This window comes from Rhinolophus sinicus, linkage group LG15 (assembly GCF_036562045.2).
Source record: "Rhinolophus sinicus isolate RSC01 linkage group LG15, ASM3656204v1, whole genome shotgun sequence".
Classification (NCBI taxonomy): domain Eukaryota; kingdom Metazoa; phylum Chordata; class Mammalia; order Chiroptera; family Rhinolophidae; genus Rhinolophus; species Rhinolophus sinicus.
The window spans coordinates 49,787,897-49,804,329 of record NC_133764.1 but is presented as its reverse complement, the minus strand read 5'-3'; the positions used below and the strand labels follow the sequence as shown (position 1 = coordinate 49,804,329).

Genomic DNA, 16,433 nt, shown 5'->3' with positions numbered 1-16,433 from the left:
ATTGGAGCACAATTAATCTCTTATTCTCTGACTTTAAAAAATCTTCAATTCTCCATCTCCTACAGATGAAAGTTCAGCTTCTTTTACAAGGCATTCAGGGACCTCTAATTATCTGGCCACAGCCTTCCATTCCACCCTCATGTCCCAATCTTCCCCTTTAAACACCATCTGCTGAGTGGACTACTTGTCCTTCCCTGTAATTGACTTCTGTGTTCCGTGCTCTCTTTGCTAATGTTATTTCCTGTGCCTAAAAGCCCCTTCATTCTCTGACAAAAGGTAACTTAGCGTAATGCTTAAGAACATGAATTCAAGCACAAATATTTGAATCCTAGTTTGCCACCCATTGGCTGTGTAAACTTGGGCATTTTGCCTAAAACTCTCTGTGCCAGTTTTTGGCATTTATAAAATAAGCATAATTTCATAGGGTTGTTAAGAGGAGCAAATGATATAAATAATTTGAGCTGGATATTATCTCTACCCTTTTCAAGGCATGCTTTTCTATCCCTCTGCTACAGTTATGTGTGTTCATGTCTTAACTCCCTTTAGACTAAGTTCTTGAATCCTTGATAAGGATCTTTGAATCCCTTATCCCTCAGTGCCTTGAACAGAATAAGTACTTATTAAAAACTTCAGTGAAATGTGAGTTAATACAGTGGTACCTCGGATTTCTAACATAATCCATTCCAGAAGACTTCAAGTTCTGAAATGTTTGAAAACCGAGGCACAGTTTCCCCATAGAAAGTAATGCAAAATGGATTAATCCGTTCCAGACCTTTAAAATCAACCCCTAAAACTGCAAATTTAGCATGAAATTTACTATCTAATGATACCATAGATCCATAAAATTTACAGCGATCGTAAACCAAAACGTTCGTCAACGGAGATGTTCGAAAACCGAGGTACCACTGTACTGGGCTACACAGTATACACCAGTAATTACAATACCATTCAGTTGAGGACAGTGGGAAGGTGGGAGGTAAGTATAAAACCGAGTCAAGTATTCATTCTCATAGATGGATTCCATGCCCACCATTAGCCTGGCACTGGTAAATATGCAGTGAAGAAGGTCTGGACTAAAGATCTAGGAGCTTCTAACCTAGTAAGGGGTAGGACTTGGAGCTGTGTGCTGAAGTGATGAATTAGGGGACAGGAGGAGCTGAAGGGATTCCAGGATGGCACAGGGTTTGGGCAGGATAAGATGGTGGTTAAGCTTGTTCAGAAAATAGAGAGCAAAGAAGGATGTGGCTATGTGCCTGTGCCCTGAGCAGATCTATAATTCCTGCCTGAGAACCTGCTTTTTGGGAAAGACATGCAGTATCAATAAGACTGTACAACTCTCTTCCTCTCGTCCCTAGATAATGACCTTCATCAAAACTACCTTTTTTTACTGTGGGATCCTGTGTTTTCATCTTCCGTCCTCAGTGCATGCTTCCATTCAGTCTGTCCTTCAGCAATACCTTCTACACGTGGGGCTCTTGGCGAGGTCCTGGGGCTGTAGAAAGGAACCTTGCTCTCCAGGGATTCAGGGACGCAATCCAGTGACCATGACTAAACAGTGTGTTAAACCCCAGGGTGCCAGCCTGAAGGGGGAGGCTTCCCCTTGGCAATGACTGCACTAGAATCAAGTCTTAATGACAATAGCTTTATCACCCAAGGAAGAGTGTGGACCTGCCTTCAACTGAATAGCTGGTGGTGGTGCATAATTGCAAAGCCTGTGAGCCAGCATACCCTGGAATGACTCCACTTCATCCTCATCTCCTTTCCCCTCCAAACAAGATCCACTCACCATCCCTTCCCCAGCCTTGGCAGCACTGCTGTGACCACGTTAAGACTTGGCCCTAGATGGAGGAAGAGTGAGGATGCTGCCGCACCAATATGACTGACTGAAGCTGCCCAAGGCCCTAAAAGGAGGAAATGGGCTGGTGCCCTATCCAAAAGGATACAGCAGCCCAGGTCTTATCAGGGGGCAGCAGCTTCCTTACTCCTTCCCACTCTGATGAAGTCACAATGTGCCACAGTAGTGCAGACAGCTGTGTGTGTGTGTGTGTGTGTGTGTTGGGGGGGGAGAGCTGTAGAACTGTGGGCTGGAGTGGAGGTGTACAGACCAGTTCAAGGTTGCACGATCCCAAGCAGAAAGCAATAGTGGTTTAAACGAGTATGGTGGTAGCGGAAATGGAGGGAAGAGTCAAAAGTTGAGAGGCAGAACAAATGGGATTTGGTGATAAACGACTCAGGAAAAGGGAGGAGTCAATACTTTCAGCCTTCCTGGCAATTCTAGAAACCATATGGGGCCAGGGTCTATATAGCCCTTTGCTCTGCCTACTGCTCAGCAAGTGGGCTCCAATTTGATAAGAAAAGACTTCCTGTGGTGGAAACAGAAAAGAAGAGGAAGGTGTTATTCCATTCCTGCTTAGGCGGTTGTGGGAGAAGGAAAATGGCCAGAGCTTTGTGTCCACTTCATGCCTTCTGGCTGCTGGAGTGGGTACAGCTGCTCTTGGGACCCGGTGCTTCCCCTCCAGCCTGGGCCTTGAACCTGGACCCAGTGAAGCTCACCTTCTACACAGGCCCCAATGGCAGCCACTTTGGGTTTTCGTTGGACTTCTACATGGACAGCCAAAGGAGGTGAGCCCTGGGGGAAGTCTGGGTGTCGGGAGAAAAAACACGATTCCCCAAGCATCGCGGCATCTGTGGGCCTCAAGTTCCCCATTTATGATAGAGGTTGAACAAAGTGACTAGTAGGGTCTATTTTGTCTGAATTCTTGTTAGGAATACTGGGAAGGGGCAGGCTCAGGTGAGGGTGTCAAGAAGGGGTACCAGTGGGGAGATGGGCACTGAAAGTATAGCAAGAACAAAGGGAAAACAAAAGTTGGTACCTTTTTTTCCCCTAAGCACTTGTTATGTTATTTGGCTGGCACTATGCTGAATGTCCCTCATACATTTATTTCATTTACTTATCCTGATAGCATTGAGTGGTTGATATTGTCCTCAATTTACATGTGGCAAGTTGTGATGTAAACCTAGTTCTACTAGGGTCCTTCCTCAGCGATATCAGCATCCCACTCCCCACTTTAGAGATGCCCACTAGCTTCCCTAATACTTCATTAAAACTAGTTCTCAAGAAGGTATCTGGTAGCAGTCTAAGGTTCTAGGGAGCATGTAAGCCCCTGGCTTTGGGGGGGGGGGGGCAGGGCTTAGGAGGGCTTTCTCGGTAAGGATATCAAACCCCTGGTATTCAAATCAAACCAAATGATTACAGTCCTAGTTTTCCCCTTAACTCGGTCGGTTACTTTGGGCATGTGATTTCCCTTGCAGAAAGTCAGTTTCATGGGCCATAAAATGAAAAGGTTGGTTTCGATGATCTGTGAGGTCTCTGAGGAGAGATGCTCCAGTGCCCCCTAAGGCACACCGCCCTTCAGCGTAGTGCTCCCAGCGCGGGCACTGGGGCATGGGGTACCCTGGAATCCGCGCCGCGCTCACGCAGCTTTCCTATGCAGCGTGGCCATCGTGGTGGGCGCTCCGCGGACCCTGGGCCGCAATCGGGAGGAGACCGGCGGCGTGTTCCTGTGCCCCTGGAGGGCAGAGGGCGCCCAGTGTTCTTCACTGTCATTCGACCTCAGTGAGTCCCACGCAAAGAGGAAAAGGGAGGGATTAGAAGGAGCGTGCATAGCCGGGCTCCAGCACCCCACCCTTTCTTGTGCCCTCCAGATGATGAGACTCGAAAAGTAGGCTCCCAAACTTTCCAAACTTTCAAGGCCCAGCAAGGACTCGGGGCGTCGGTCGTCAGCTGGAGAGACAACATTGTGGTGGGCTCTGCGGGACAGGGAACAGGGAGCAGTCGGGGGGCAGGGACATGTTTGGCGGGGTGGAATCCCAAGTCCCGCCCTTTCCCCTCTCCTGTGGCCCTGCCCCAGGCCTGCTCCCCCTGGCAGCACTGGAACGTCCTAGAAATGACCGAGGAGGCTGAGAAGACGCCCGTGGGTGGCTGCTTCGTGGCTCAGCTCCAGAACAGCGGCCGCGCAGAGTACTCGCCCTGTCGGACCAACACCATGAGCCGGGTTTACAAGAAAAATGATTTTAGTGAGCTCCGCTCTCCATTTTGGCTCCGCCCACTCGCGGCCTCTTAGCCCCACACTTAACCTGAACCTTCTCCCAGCGCCCTCAGGCCCGGCTTTCAATCCCGCCACCCGTCGACCAAGCTCCTAGCCTCCCTGCTCCCCGTCGCTGATTCAAGGCCACACCCCTATATTACCCCATGACTCCGCCCTCATATGACTCCGCCTCCGCCCGCCCCAGACTGAGTGCTTGTTTCGTGATCCGCCCCTTCGCTGTCCTTTGCCTCCTCTAGTGGACGACAAGCGTTACTGCGAAGCGGGCTTCAGCATCGCCGTCACTCAGGCAAGTAGCGAGCCTAAGTCGCTTGCGGGCGGCTCCCAAACAAAACACCCCTCTCACCTCCAGGGCTTCCTTTTCAGGCTGGAGAACTGGTACTTGGGGCCCCTGGCGGCTATTTTTTCTTAGGTACGTGCCCACCCGTGCACCTCCCTCCCATCTTTCTCAGCCTGGGAGACCCCAGGAATCTGGGCCCCCACACCTGCTGTCCCTCGCGCCCTAGGTCTCCTTGCGCGGGCTCCAATTGCAGATATCATCTCCACCTACCGCCCGGGCACTCTCTTGTGGCACGTGGCCACCCAGCGCCTCACCTTGGACTCCAGCCAACCAGAGTACTTCGATGGCTACCGGGGTAACCCTGGCACCTCCCTTCTGGGCTTCCCAGCACTCTAAGTGTCACCCTTCCCTCCCTGGATTCGCTGTGCGGTCTTGATCAGGTCTTGGCCTTTCGGTGGCCTCCGTTTTGCCGTCTGCATATGCAGGGTTTAAAACTGGGTGGTGTCTGCGTCCCCTCCTTCCTTGCCCTCGGCTTGCTCCCTGCTTCGCCCTCACGGAAAGACTAATTCGCGCTGTGTCTTCAGGGTACTCGGTGGCGGTGGGCGAGTTCGACGGGAATCTCAACACTACAGGCAAGAAATCCACTTAGGGGCGGGGGTTGGGGAGCCCAGCCTGGGGAGGAGCACCTCCAAGCCCCGCACCGAAATCTCCCCTGGGTGTGGAATGGCGGGCGGGAAGGCAGGGAGGTTCGAAGGACCTCATTCCCTGGGCCGGGCTCTCCCCAGAGTATGTCTTGGGTGCCCCCACCTGGAGCTGGACCCTGGGAGCGGTGAGTGCCCCCTGCCCCGCCACTGGGCATCCCGAAGCCCCAGACCCCATTCCTCAGCCTGACCACCCCCACCCCCCAAACCTCCTGCCCTTTCTCACTCGGCGCGGGAGGCTGTCTGGAGGGACGTGAACGATGCGCTCCTGTGCTTTGTCCGCGCAGGTGGAAGTTTTGCACTCGAGCTACCGTAGGCTGCACCTGCTGCGTGGAGAGCAGGTGAGGGCTGCTTCCTTACCGGGGTGGCCGAGGCTGGGGGACTAGGACCCGAGAATATTACGCGGAGTGTGGGGGTAATGTCTAAGAGAGGGCGGCACGTCCGGGGGCGGGAATTACGATGCACCTTGTCTTCCTGCAGGTGGCTTCGTATTTCGGGCACTCGGTGGCTGTCACTGATGTCAACGGGGACGGGTAAGGAGGGGTGCGCCCCACCCCTACCGAGTTGGGTCCACAATTACCAAGGCGTGATTTGCCCACAGTCTCCTCCTTTCCTAGTCCTCACTCCCCCGTGACCACAGAGGGGAGAGGGAGGGCGAAAATGGGCGAGGTGTGGCCCTGGCCGGCAGCTCACCCCACGTAAGCGCGCGTCTGGCCTGCAGGAGGCACGATCTGCTGGTGGGCGCGCCACTGTACATGGAAAGCCGCGCGGACCGAAAGCTGGCCGAGGTGGGGCGCGTGTACTTGTTCCTGCAGCCTCGGGACTCCCACCCGCTGGGCGCCCCCAGCCTCCTGTTGACTGGCACACAGCTCTACGGGCGATTTGGCTCTGCCATCGCGCCTCTGGGCGATCTCAATCGGGATGGCTACAATGGTAAGGAAAGAGAAGAGCTGCACACGGGTTAACAGCCACAACAAAGACCATGGATTTGGCCTGAGGGCAGCAGGAGCCTTGAAGAGCTTAAGCAGGAGAGAGTTAAAGGAGACCAATTAGGATTTGCTTGCATTAGTCCAGGCAAGAGATGGTGACCACCTGGAGGTGAATTTTGGCAGTGGAGCCAGAGATGAGGGTGATTTCACTGATATTTAGTACTTAGATTATTAGGACTCGATGGTGACTGGATGTGGGGCTAAGGAGTTGGGTGGATGGTGGTGCCCTTCACTGCCTGGAACTCAGGCCAGGCAGCAGGTCTGGGGAGGTGAGTTGGGGGTATATCAGCCGTCCACTTCTAGACCTGTTTGATCTTGAAGGACTTCAGCACATTAGGCAGACATGTCCAGGGAGCAGTTGGGTAAGGCTTCCCCTGCTTCCACCAGAGAGGTATGAGTGGGAAAGAGGAGCTGGGGGAGGGTGGCTGAGGTGCTGGGAGCCTGTGTAGTGAGATGAGGCCTAGGACAGAGCCCTGGGAAGCAAGGTATTTAGGGGACTCCCAGAGGAAATGAGTCTGGAAAGGAGTGTCCAGAGGGGTAAGAGGGAAACCAGGAGATCTGCTGGCCCAGAACTCAAAAGAAGAGAGTGCTCTAAGCAAGAGGAAGGGAGTCAAGGGCTCCAGACGCTGCTGAAAGATACAATTAGATGGGGCCGGAGAAGTCCACATGAACTTTAGCAGGAAGGAGATCATTGGTCAGTAACAAGAACCGATTCAGGGCTGGGTAGGCATAGAAGCCAGAACACCATGGGGCAAGATGACTGAAGCTGAAGAATTGGAAGCAGACAGTGTAGATAGCTCTTGCAATCAGTTTGTAAAAGGAAAAAGAGAAAAGATGATTACTAGAAAGGAAATGAGGGTCAAAAGAGAGTTATTTTAATTTCAAAGAATATGGAGTAGGTTGAATGTGGAGGAAAACGATCTTGTGTGGAAATGGGGGTGGGGTGAGGGAGTGAGCTGGAGGAGGGTCCCTGAGGTGCCTGGGGGATTCATTCGAGGGTGAGATGCTCAGCCCAGGGACAGGGTAAAGAGAGGGACACCTATTCCAGGGTCGCATGGGGGAAGGGAGAAAAGTGGGTGTGGATTCAAAGCACAACAGTTGGGCTGCTTCTCTTTGTGAAGGAGTTGGGGCTGGGAGCTTGATAGAATGGAGGTTTGAAATAGGTGCTGAGCAGACTGGGCGAGGGAGCTGAGCAGAAACCCCCCTGCAGGGCAGCGGGGCAGTCCCTGGTGAAGCCTGGAGGTCAGGAATTCATGGTGCCTGGTCTGGTGAGGTTTGGCCAGGCTTGCCCAAAACTAGCAGTGGGGAACGACAGCTAAGGATATGGCAAAAGTAATCAAATGGTCAGGATATAAATGGAGATGAGGAAGCCATAGAGCAGGGGTGTCCAAACTTTTTTCAACCTTTTTTTACCAAGGGCCATATGTGGTAAAATACACAAACAGTCAGGCCACTCACTCGAGGTGAATTACGTATTGCCTCACCTGATTTATTTAAGTAAACTAAATATATTTTTGGAATTTGCTGCGGGCCAATTAAAAATGGATTGCGGGCCACAGTTGGCCCGCGGGCCGTAGTTTGGTCACCCCTGCCATAGATCAAGAGGGAGTGGAGGCCCAGGACCTGGAGATGCGACTGTTGTCAGAATGTTTGATTTGGATGAAATCTAGACAACTTGATCAGAAAAATCAATGAAGATCTTTAAAAGAAACAAACTGTATAGAAAACAAAGTCAAAAAACAAAGATAATTTATAACATAAATATCAAAGATATTGATTCTTATCAAGTGCAGAAAACTTACAAATTAATAAGAGTTTGATGATTAACAAATTTTCAATAGTGATCATCAAAGTTATTAGTGTTGACAGCTCATGGCGGGGCTCTGGGTATGCATGGTGGAAGTGGAATGGGGTGAAGGGAGCTTGGGAAGAGGGGGCCAGTATTTATTAGATCTTGGTTACTTAATCTTCTGGGACTCAGTTTTCTCATCTAAAATGGGAATAATGATGCCTAATTTTCAGGATCAAATGAAATCATGTCAATATATTTTTCTCAATAGATAGTGGAGCCTGTTTTTATAATAATCATATTTGAAGGGTCTCTATCTGACCCAGTTGTAAACTCCTGGAGAGCAGGGCAGCTGCCTCCTTGACCCAGACCTTTGCATTCCTCTCCTGATCCCCTGGGGTCTACCCAGAGAAGAAGCTCCTGAAAGTTTTACAGGACCACCTGGAGAGATTGGATAACAGACACTCCCTTTCTGTTACTCCTTCCAGATGTTGCAGTGGCTGCCCCCTATGGGGGTCCCAGTGGTCGGGGCCAAGTGCTGGTGTTCCTGGGTCAGAGCGAGGGGCTTAGCTCACGCCCCTCCCAGGTTCTGGACAGCCCCTTCCCCACAGGCTCTGGCTTTGGCTTCTCCCTGAGAGGTGCCACAGACATCGATGACAATGGATACCCAGGTGCCCTTGACTACCTCCAACTAGACAACAAGGGCCCTTGGGCATTACCTGGAGATACTAAGGAACATGGACAGGGACTGTGCCTGACCTGGTACCCCACTGAGAGCTCTGATCTGTCTGTGGGGCTGGGAAGCCAGGGCAGGCCAGGTCAAACCTCCAGTGGGGGAAGTGGTGTGGGGAACCCCTGGGAAGATGAGGACCCCATGCCTTTCTCTAATTGCCAGTTCTGACCCCCTCCCAATATCTATAGACCTACTGGTGGGAGCTTACAGGGCTGACAAGGTGGTTGTATACAGGTGAGCACTGGCTCCGGGGGGGGGGGGGGGAAGGGAGGAGACCCTGCAAAGAGGGGCCACAATGGCAAGCCTCCCCCATCCCTCCAGAGCTCAGCCAGTGGTGATGGCCACTGTCCAGCTGCTGGTGCAAGATTCACTGAATCCTGCTGTGAAGAATTGTGTCATTCCCCATACCAAGACAGAAGTGAACTGGTGAGATGAAGGGCATGGGCCAGGCAGGATCTGGGACCTTGGGGGGCCCTAACCCTGGAGCCTCACTCATGGTTTTGCAGCTTTAACATCCAAATGTGTGTGGGAGCCACTGGGCACAACATTCCTCAGAAGCTGCGTGAGTGATGTGATGGGAACAGGAGGGAGGGAGGCCTGGACTCCCCTGGAGGCTGGCTAGGGAAGCCCCGACCCCCCCTGCTTGCCCTGCCAGGCCTGAGTGCTGAGCTGCAGCTGGACCGGCAGAAGCCCCGCCAGGGCCGACGGGTGCTACTGCTGACTTCTCAACAGGCGGGCACCACCGTGCACCTGGACCTGAGTGGGAGGCACAGCCCCGTCTGCCATAACACCATGGCCTTCCTCCGTGTACGCCCAGGCTGGGGCTGGGCACTGTGGGTCCGGGGGTGCTCAGTTGTGGGGTTCATGGTAGCAAGATGGTCTGATTCTTATCCCCTCCTCAGGACGAGGCCGAATTCCGGGACAAGCTGAGCCCAATCGTACTCAGCGTCAACGTGTCCCTGCAGCCCGAGGATGGACTGGCCCCTGCTGCCATGCTGCATGGAGACACCCACGTTCAGGAGCAGGTGGGGGCGGGGGCGGGCAGTCAAGGGAGGTGAAGGACGCCTGCCAGAAAGTCAGGGTTAGGGTTAGTGTCCAAGCTGTAATGTGAACCCCAAAACCTATTGTCACCTCTAATCTCTGATGTCACTCTAAACCCTAATGAAAACCCTAAAACCTCAATATGCCCTAAACCCCAAGTGTTGATGTCACCTGTAAACTGATAGAAATCCTGATGTCACCACCTAAACCCTGACATTGTCCCAAACCCCGCAACAAACCCAAGCCCTTCTGTCATCTCTATACTTCTTTCATTCTCAGGCCTTCTAATTCCCTACCTTCACGTGCCCCCAACTTACCCACATACCCTGATATGTCCCCTCCAGACCCGCATCATCCTGGACTGTGGGGAAGATGACCTGTGTGTGCCGCAGCTTCAGCTCACTGCCAGCGTGTGAGGAGACGTCCCACTCTACCATCCCCTGGCTGGGTTGGCCCTGATTGCGTCCCCTCCCCACCTAGGGTGTCAGACACCCATCCATTGTCCTCAACCCCTCTCCTCCTCCCAGAGCCTGAGCTAGGACCCGGCCTCCTCAGCTTTACTCCTTTCTCCCCATAGGGGGGGCTCCCCACTCCTAATTGGAGCCGATAACGTGCTGGAGCTGCAAATGGATGCAGCCAATGAGGGGGAGGGGGCCTACGAGGCTGAGCTGGCCGTGCACCTGCCGCCATGTGCCCACTACATGCGGGCCTTCAGCAATATGGAGGTGAGGCCCCCACCCCAGGACATTACCTGGTTACCTGGACCTGGGAGGTGCTGCAGCCTTGGACTCTCTTCTATCCTATCTCTTATGCTTTGCTGTAAAAGCTGTGATTCTTTTTTTTTTTTAATTTGGAAGAGGACTACTCTATGATAAAACCCAAGCTAAAGATGGCTCAGGAGCTAAATGTTAACAGGAACGTCTGTTACCATTTGGTAAATTTCCTTCCAGTCTTTTTTCTCAACATCGATAGATACATATATATGTAGGTACATATTTATTTTTTATTTTATGGATGTAGTTTATAACAATGGGATCATAGTCCATGTAATGTTTTGTGTTTTTCTCTTAAAAACAACAACAACAAAAAAACCCATAAAGTGCTAGAGTAATACGTAACGTAGCCTGTGACAGCCCCTTGAACTCACACCCCAGGAAACGCTCCTCCCCACCCTGGCACACAAGTCTTTTCCAGATTTTCCAACGAGTTTAAATATATATGGGCTGCTCAGTAACCATCTTCTTTCTCGAAACTTCCTTCTCGAAGGGCTTTGAGAGGCTCATCTGTAACCAGAAGAAGGAGAACGAGACCAAGGTGGTGCTGTGTGAGCTGGGCAACCCCATGAAGAGGAATGTCCGGGTGAGGCTGCCGAGTCCTGGCTGCTCGGTCTCCTCCATGAAGGGCTGGCGGACAGCAGGGCTTTAGGGGCTGGGTTCGGAGGCAGATAGCTCTGGGCCGCAGTCCTGTCCTCACGCTCCCTAACTGCGTGTCCCTGGGTGAAGGACTTTCCTCTGAGTGAGCTTCCGAGTAAAACGGAGACAATAATGATAACTGGAGGATGAGGACCGGGGGGCGCGTTCCAGACAGGGCTGCCCAGGGCGGGCCTTTGGGCAGTGACTCAGGCCCTCCCGGTTTCAGGTAGGAATCACGATGTTGGTGAGTGTGGAGAACCTGGAGGAGGCTGGGGAGCATGTGTCCTTCCGGCTGCAGATCAGGAGGTACAGACGGGGGCTCACTCCTACCCATGACCCTTCCCCTTATGTGATCCCGATTTAGAGACACTCAGGCACCCTCCATACAGAGGGGTCTCCTGGGATGCCTGCTCTTCAGACTTTCCTGTTGCCTTTCTTTCTCGGAGATTTGTTTCTGAGTCTTGGAGCCCTGGAAGTTCTTTTCCAGGTCTTACTTTTGTGTGGCTTGCTGTTTGTGGAGTCAGCGCTTCCTGAGCCCTCTGAAAGCCTTGCCCTGCCCCAGAGTCCTGATGTTCAGTGGGCTGGTGTCCCTGACGTGCTTCTCATCTCCTCCCTTCCAGCAAGAACAGCCAGAATCCAAACAGTGAGGCGGTGCTGTTGGATGTGCCAGTCCGGGCGGAGGCCCACGTAGAGCTACGAGGGTGAGAGGCCGAGAGGGTGGATAAGGGAGATGGCAGGCAGAGCCCTAGGTTCAGGGGGCTCTAAGGGAACCCCCACAGGCAAGTCAGGGGATCAAGCTTACCCTGGTGGGGGTGTGCTTGGGCCCCTGCAGGAACTCCCTTCCAGCTTTCCTGGTGGTGGCGGCAGAAGGTGACAGGGAGAACAGCTCGGATTTCCGGGGCCCCAAAGTGGTGCACAAATATGAGGTAGGGAGGAGCTTCCGGGCCCAGGCTGGAGTGAGAGGGTCCCAGGAGTTAAGTCTTGGTGCTGGGCCACCTAACATCCTGCTACCACCACCCCCACCAGCTCCACAACAATGGCCCTGGTACCGTAAGTGGCCTCCGCCTCAGCCTCCACCTCCCCAACCAGTCCCAGTCCTCCGACCTGCTCTACATCGAGGATATACAGCCTCAGGGGGGGCTTCAGTGCTCCCCACAGACCTCTCCCAACCCCCTCAAGGTAAGAGCTTGGGGAGAAGAAACAGCTGCGGATGAGTCCCCAGCCCATCAACCAGGATCCCTTTGGGAGGGCTGGCAGATGGGTAGAGCATGGGACCTGACAGCTTCTTTGCCTCCTCAGCAGGCCTGGGGCATGCCCACCTCCACCCCTTCCTCCATCGCCACCAGTCGCAAGCGGGAGCGCAGGCATGCATTCCTAAGAGGGCCCAAACCACCCTCAGGGCTTCAGGATCCAGTTCTTGTGGTGAGCAGCCTCTGTAGTCTCCAGCTGGGGTCTCCCCTCCCTGGGGCCCAGAAGAAAGAGGGATAGGAGGCAGAGACAGGGGACCAAAGTGTGATGTGGGCCTCTGGTTGGCCACCTTGGTCCAAGTGAGTATGACAGATTGTGCTGGTCTTGTGTCTGGGGCGGAATGGGGGTACTCGCATTTTGTAAGGTTGTCAGTACATTAAAGACAGTGAATAAATGCCAAAGCAGGGTGACAAAAATTCTGGGTATTGAACACCTTATGAGGACCCATGTCTTCCTGCCCTCTCCCTGGATCTCTGGGATTGTATGAGCAACCCTATTTAGAGATAACGTCTGAAGCTTGAATCTGAAGCCCTTCCTGAGGGCGAGGCCCAAGCTCCCTGACTGCCCCCACCCCGCTGTCCCCCCACCTCCTCTGTGTTGGGTCCTTGGAGTGAGGGGGTAATGGGTCAGAAGGGGCTGGGAACTAATGACACATCCCCTCAGAGCTGCGACTCGGTGCCCTGTACTGTGGTGCAGTGTGAACTGCAGGAGATGGTGCGTGGACAGCGAGCCATGGTCACCGTGGTGGCCTTCCTGTGGCTGCCCAGCCTCCGTCAGGTGGGGTAGGGCCTTCTGGAGGTGGATGGAGAGGTGGGGCACGGTGAGTGGGAAGAGAGCGAGGGCAAGGTTTACTTTGTTTTCTACTATAGATTTGTTGGTATTTATTTATTTATTTATTTGCGGGGCCAAGTTTACTTTGGAGGGATGGGATTAGGCCAGGCACAGGCCTCCCCAGGGGAATAGCTTGGGGCTGGACCCCTACAACCAATAGGCCTCATGTGAATGGCTTCCCCCCAACCCCATCCAGAGGCCACTGGATCAGTTTGTGCTGCAGTCGCACGCGTGGTTCAATGTCTCCTCCCTTCCCTATGCCGTGCCCGCCCTCAGCCTGCCCAGTGGGGACGCTCTGGTGAGTACGGAATGGTGTTTAGGAGATGAGTCCTGCAGGACCCATTGCTCCTCCCACGTGTCCACGCCTAGCAGGATGGGGGTGGGGCCTCCCTGGGTCTGAGGGGCGAGACAGGTAGGTGGCTTGGCTGGGTGTCACCACTTCGCAAGTTTGAGTTTTGGGGAAAGACAAGTGTCAAGGTGACGGAAGACGTGCTCCGGTTTGTCCTCAGGTGCAGACGCAAGTGCTTCGGGCCTTGGAGGAGAGGGACATTCCAATCTGGTGGGTGCTGATAGGCGTGCTGGGTGGCCTGTTGTTGTTCACATTCCTGGTCCTGGCCATGTGGAAGGTGAGGCATGAAGGGAGGCGGGATCCCCAGGTGGGCCCAGGCTTGGCCCTGCTCACCCTCACGGGGAGGCAGAGAGAGACAGTGGCCCAAGTGGGTGATCACAGCCCAGCTGATCTACATCTCCACTATCAGAATGTCATTCTCCAGAGGATCTGTTCCAGGGCACAGACTTCTGGGAGAGGTGGGACCGGAAGTCTAAGTCCTTTAGGCCCATTTCCCCGAGAGGGAGAGTCACAGGGAATGAGTCTTGCCTTCAGGAACTCTGACTGCCGAGGAGGACGGCTTTACCTCCTCCCTGCTCTGTCCTTTCTCAACGGAGGTGGGAGACCCAGATCTGATCCAGACCCTGCTCCTTGCTCCGTATGAGGCCCTGGTGGATACTCCCTCCTCTGAGCCTGGAGAACACGTGTGCTGTTCTCAAACTCACTCAGGTGCACAAGCCCTGGAAAGCATGATGCTTTTACGGAAAACCACACATTAGACATATAAGAATCAAATACATTCCATCATGCACTTGAGTCATAATCATCAGTATTTAAGAAAAATTCAGGAAAGAAAAAACAAAACTTTGTTTTTTAAATTGTTACATGCATTATCTCTAAATGGGGAAAGGCCTCCATTTGTGCACACAGTGGGGTCCATGTTTCGTGCTGGTCCAGGAGAGGACCTCGAGGCTGGCTGGTTTCTAACATACTTACTTCCTCCACTGCTGCTCTGGGGCCTAAGGGTCATCTTTACAACCTGTCCCCGGCCCCTGTACACCCCCAGGTTGGCTTCTTCAAGCGGAATCGGCCACCCTTGGAAGAAGACAATGAAGAGGAAGAGTGATGGCGCAGCCCACGCTCTATCTTAGCGGAAAGGCTGGCTGTGATGCCTGCCCTGCCCCTTCTTCTCTGAGTGCCCCCCAGAGACCTTCTTCTCTGGTCACCCACGGGTTGAAGCTGTTCCATGGAGGCACCTGATGACCTCCCCCTCCTATCAGAGCTGGGCCACCCCTTTCCTGCTGCCTAATAAAGAGGCTGAGCCCCAATCCTCAGTGTGCTGCCTCCTCTTGGGGTCAGAGGAGGAGAAGGAGACCGGGGTGATGTTTGTGGGGATCTGGGGCTGGTAGAAGTAAGAGCAGACAGTGTCTCTGCGAGGGCAAAGGTTGCAAATTACTGTCTTTGGGGAGTGTCAGGGAGTAGTAGAAAATGGGGACAGAACAAGGGAGAAAGAGTGGCAGAGCTTCTGGGTGAGACTGGAAGGGATGAGGGGAGGGGCTGAGGGTGGCCGAGAAGGCAGGTAGGGTCCCTTGTGGGCAGCTTTAAACAGTACTTTTTTCATGATTTCAAAGAGATAAACATCAAGATGACCCTGTTTTGGGAAAAGAACACGCTCTTCCCACTCCCATTTAAATAAAGGCCAGAGGGAGGCTAATTAAGCCCTCATCCTGAGGAAGGCAGTGTCACTACAGAGTTGTGACTATTCCTTCTATTCCTTCTTCCCCACCAAGGAGAAGGGTCTTTGGTTAGGAAAGAGGGTATAGGCAGGGAGCTCTCAGGACAGTTGGAGGTGGAAGACAACTCTTCCTCCACTGAGATTGGAGTCAGGGGATAGTGGTAGTGGGGGTTCACCTGGAGTTCTGAAAGATTTGTTGATTCATGTGTTCAATAAATATTTATTGAGCACCTACCATGTGCCCGGTACCATTCCAGTCTGGGATGGAACAGTGAACAAAAAAGTCCCTACCCTCATGGACCTTACATCCAACCAGGGGTAAAGAGTAAACGAATAAATAAATGTATGGCCAGTGGTGGCCAGCGCTTGGAGTAAACATAAAGGTAGGGAGCTAGTGCTAGAATGATGTGGGTGTTGGGAGTGGGCTGACATTTTAGGCAGCGTAGTCAGGGAAGGCCCTTCTGATGAAGTGAGCAGAAAGATAAATGAATGAGCCAGGTGGCTGCCCAGAAATAAAGTGTTCTGGACAGAAAGAACAGCCAGAGCAAAGGCCCTGACGTGGAAGCAGGCTTGATGTGTTCAAGTAAAAGCAAGGAGGCCCATGGGTTGGAAGCAGGTGAGGAGTCCAGGAGATGAGGTCGGGGTCGGGGAAGGCAGGCAGCACCTTGTGGCCAAGGGAAGGACTTTGGACTTGATGCTAAGTGTTGGGGGAAGCCATTGATGAACAGGCTTACCTCACAAGAGCTGTTGGTATTTGGTTTTACCCAAAGAAGTAAAAGGTACATTCTGAACAGAATAGAACAATTTGACATCCATGCATGGCAAGTTCCAGAACAAGTTTCTAGCTGGGTGACTAGAATATTTAGGAAAGGATTAAGCCATGATCTTTGAACACCAGCCAAACTTCGTCCCACCTCTGCCATTGCAATTCGGTGACCCCAGACAATTTATCTTGATCCAGCAAAGCACTTGGCATTTGTCCTTATGCACAAGACAGAAATGTGAGCTGGAGACCCAGACTTAAAACTAGACAATTTTGATTAAGCTGAAGAAGATCACCATCCTGGCCCTGGGCTGCCTGGTATTGTCATGAGTCCCTTCACCCTGCAGATGGCTGCTGGCTGAGAAGGAGTTCCAATACAATGGGTAACTGAAGCAGATCCAAGGCAGCCTAGACAGATTGTGAAGTTGGGTTGAAACCAACAAGATGAAATTCACCAGGGATGAGTGCTAAATCCTG

At 52.9% G+C, this 16,433-nt stretch overlaps 1 protein-coding gene across 8 annotated transcripts; it reads left to right on the top strand.

Annotated features, from left to right (window-relative positions):
• The first annotated feature begins 686 nt into the window (after window positions 1–686).
• ITGA2B (integrin subunit alpha 2b) lies at window positions 687–14,973 on the top strand. Of its 8 annotated transcripts, XM_074319701.1 has the most exons (30): window positions 720–2,622; window positions 3,495–3,616; window positions 3,706–3,803; window positions 3,912–4,077; window positions 4,346–4,395; window positions 4,473–4,518; window positions 4,613–4,741; window positions 4,971–5,018; window positions 5,172–5,215; window positions 5,375–5,428; window positions 5,568–5,620; window positions 5,809–6,020; window positions 8,354–8,536; window positions 8,787–8,832; window positions 8,920–9,024; window positions 9,105–9,160; window positions 9,254–9,405; window positions 9,501–9,623; window positions 9,984–10,051; window positions 10,217–10,364; window positions 10,906–10,998; window positions 11,278–11,357; window positions 11,672–11,752; window positions 11,884–11,977; window positions 12,078–12,230; window positions 12,351–12,473; window positions 12,963–13,076; window positions 13,327–13,428; window positions 13,640–13,756; window positions 14,525–14,965. In XM_074319701.1, exons 1-30 carry the CDS (start codon window positions 2,435–2,437, stop codon window positions 14,582–14,584), a joined length of 3,108 nt encoding a protein of 1,035 aa, XP_074175802.1. In that variant the 5' UTR covers window positions 720–2,434; the 3' UTR covers window positions 14,585–14,965. The 8 variants fall into 8 exon arrangements, with proteins under 8 accessions (XP_074175798.1, XP_074175800.1, XP_074175797.1 ...); XM_074319698.1 differs by having other exon boundaries at window positions 702–2,622; window positions 13,640–14,971; XM_074319700.1 differs by having other exon boundaries at window positions 716–2,622; window positions 3,706–4,077; window positions 14,525–14,966.
• Window positions 14,974–16,433: the final 1,460 nt, after the last annotated feature.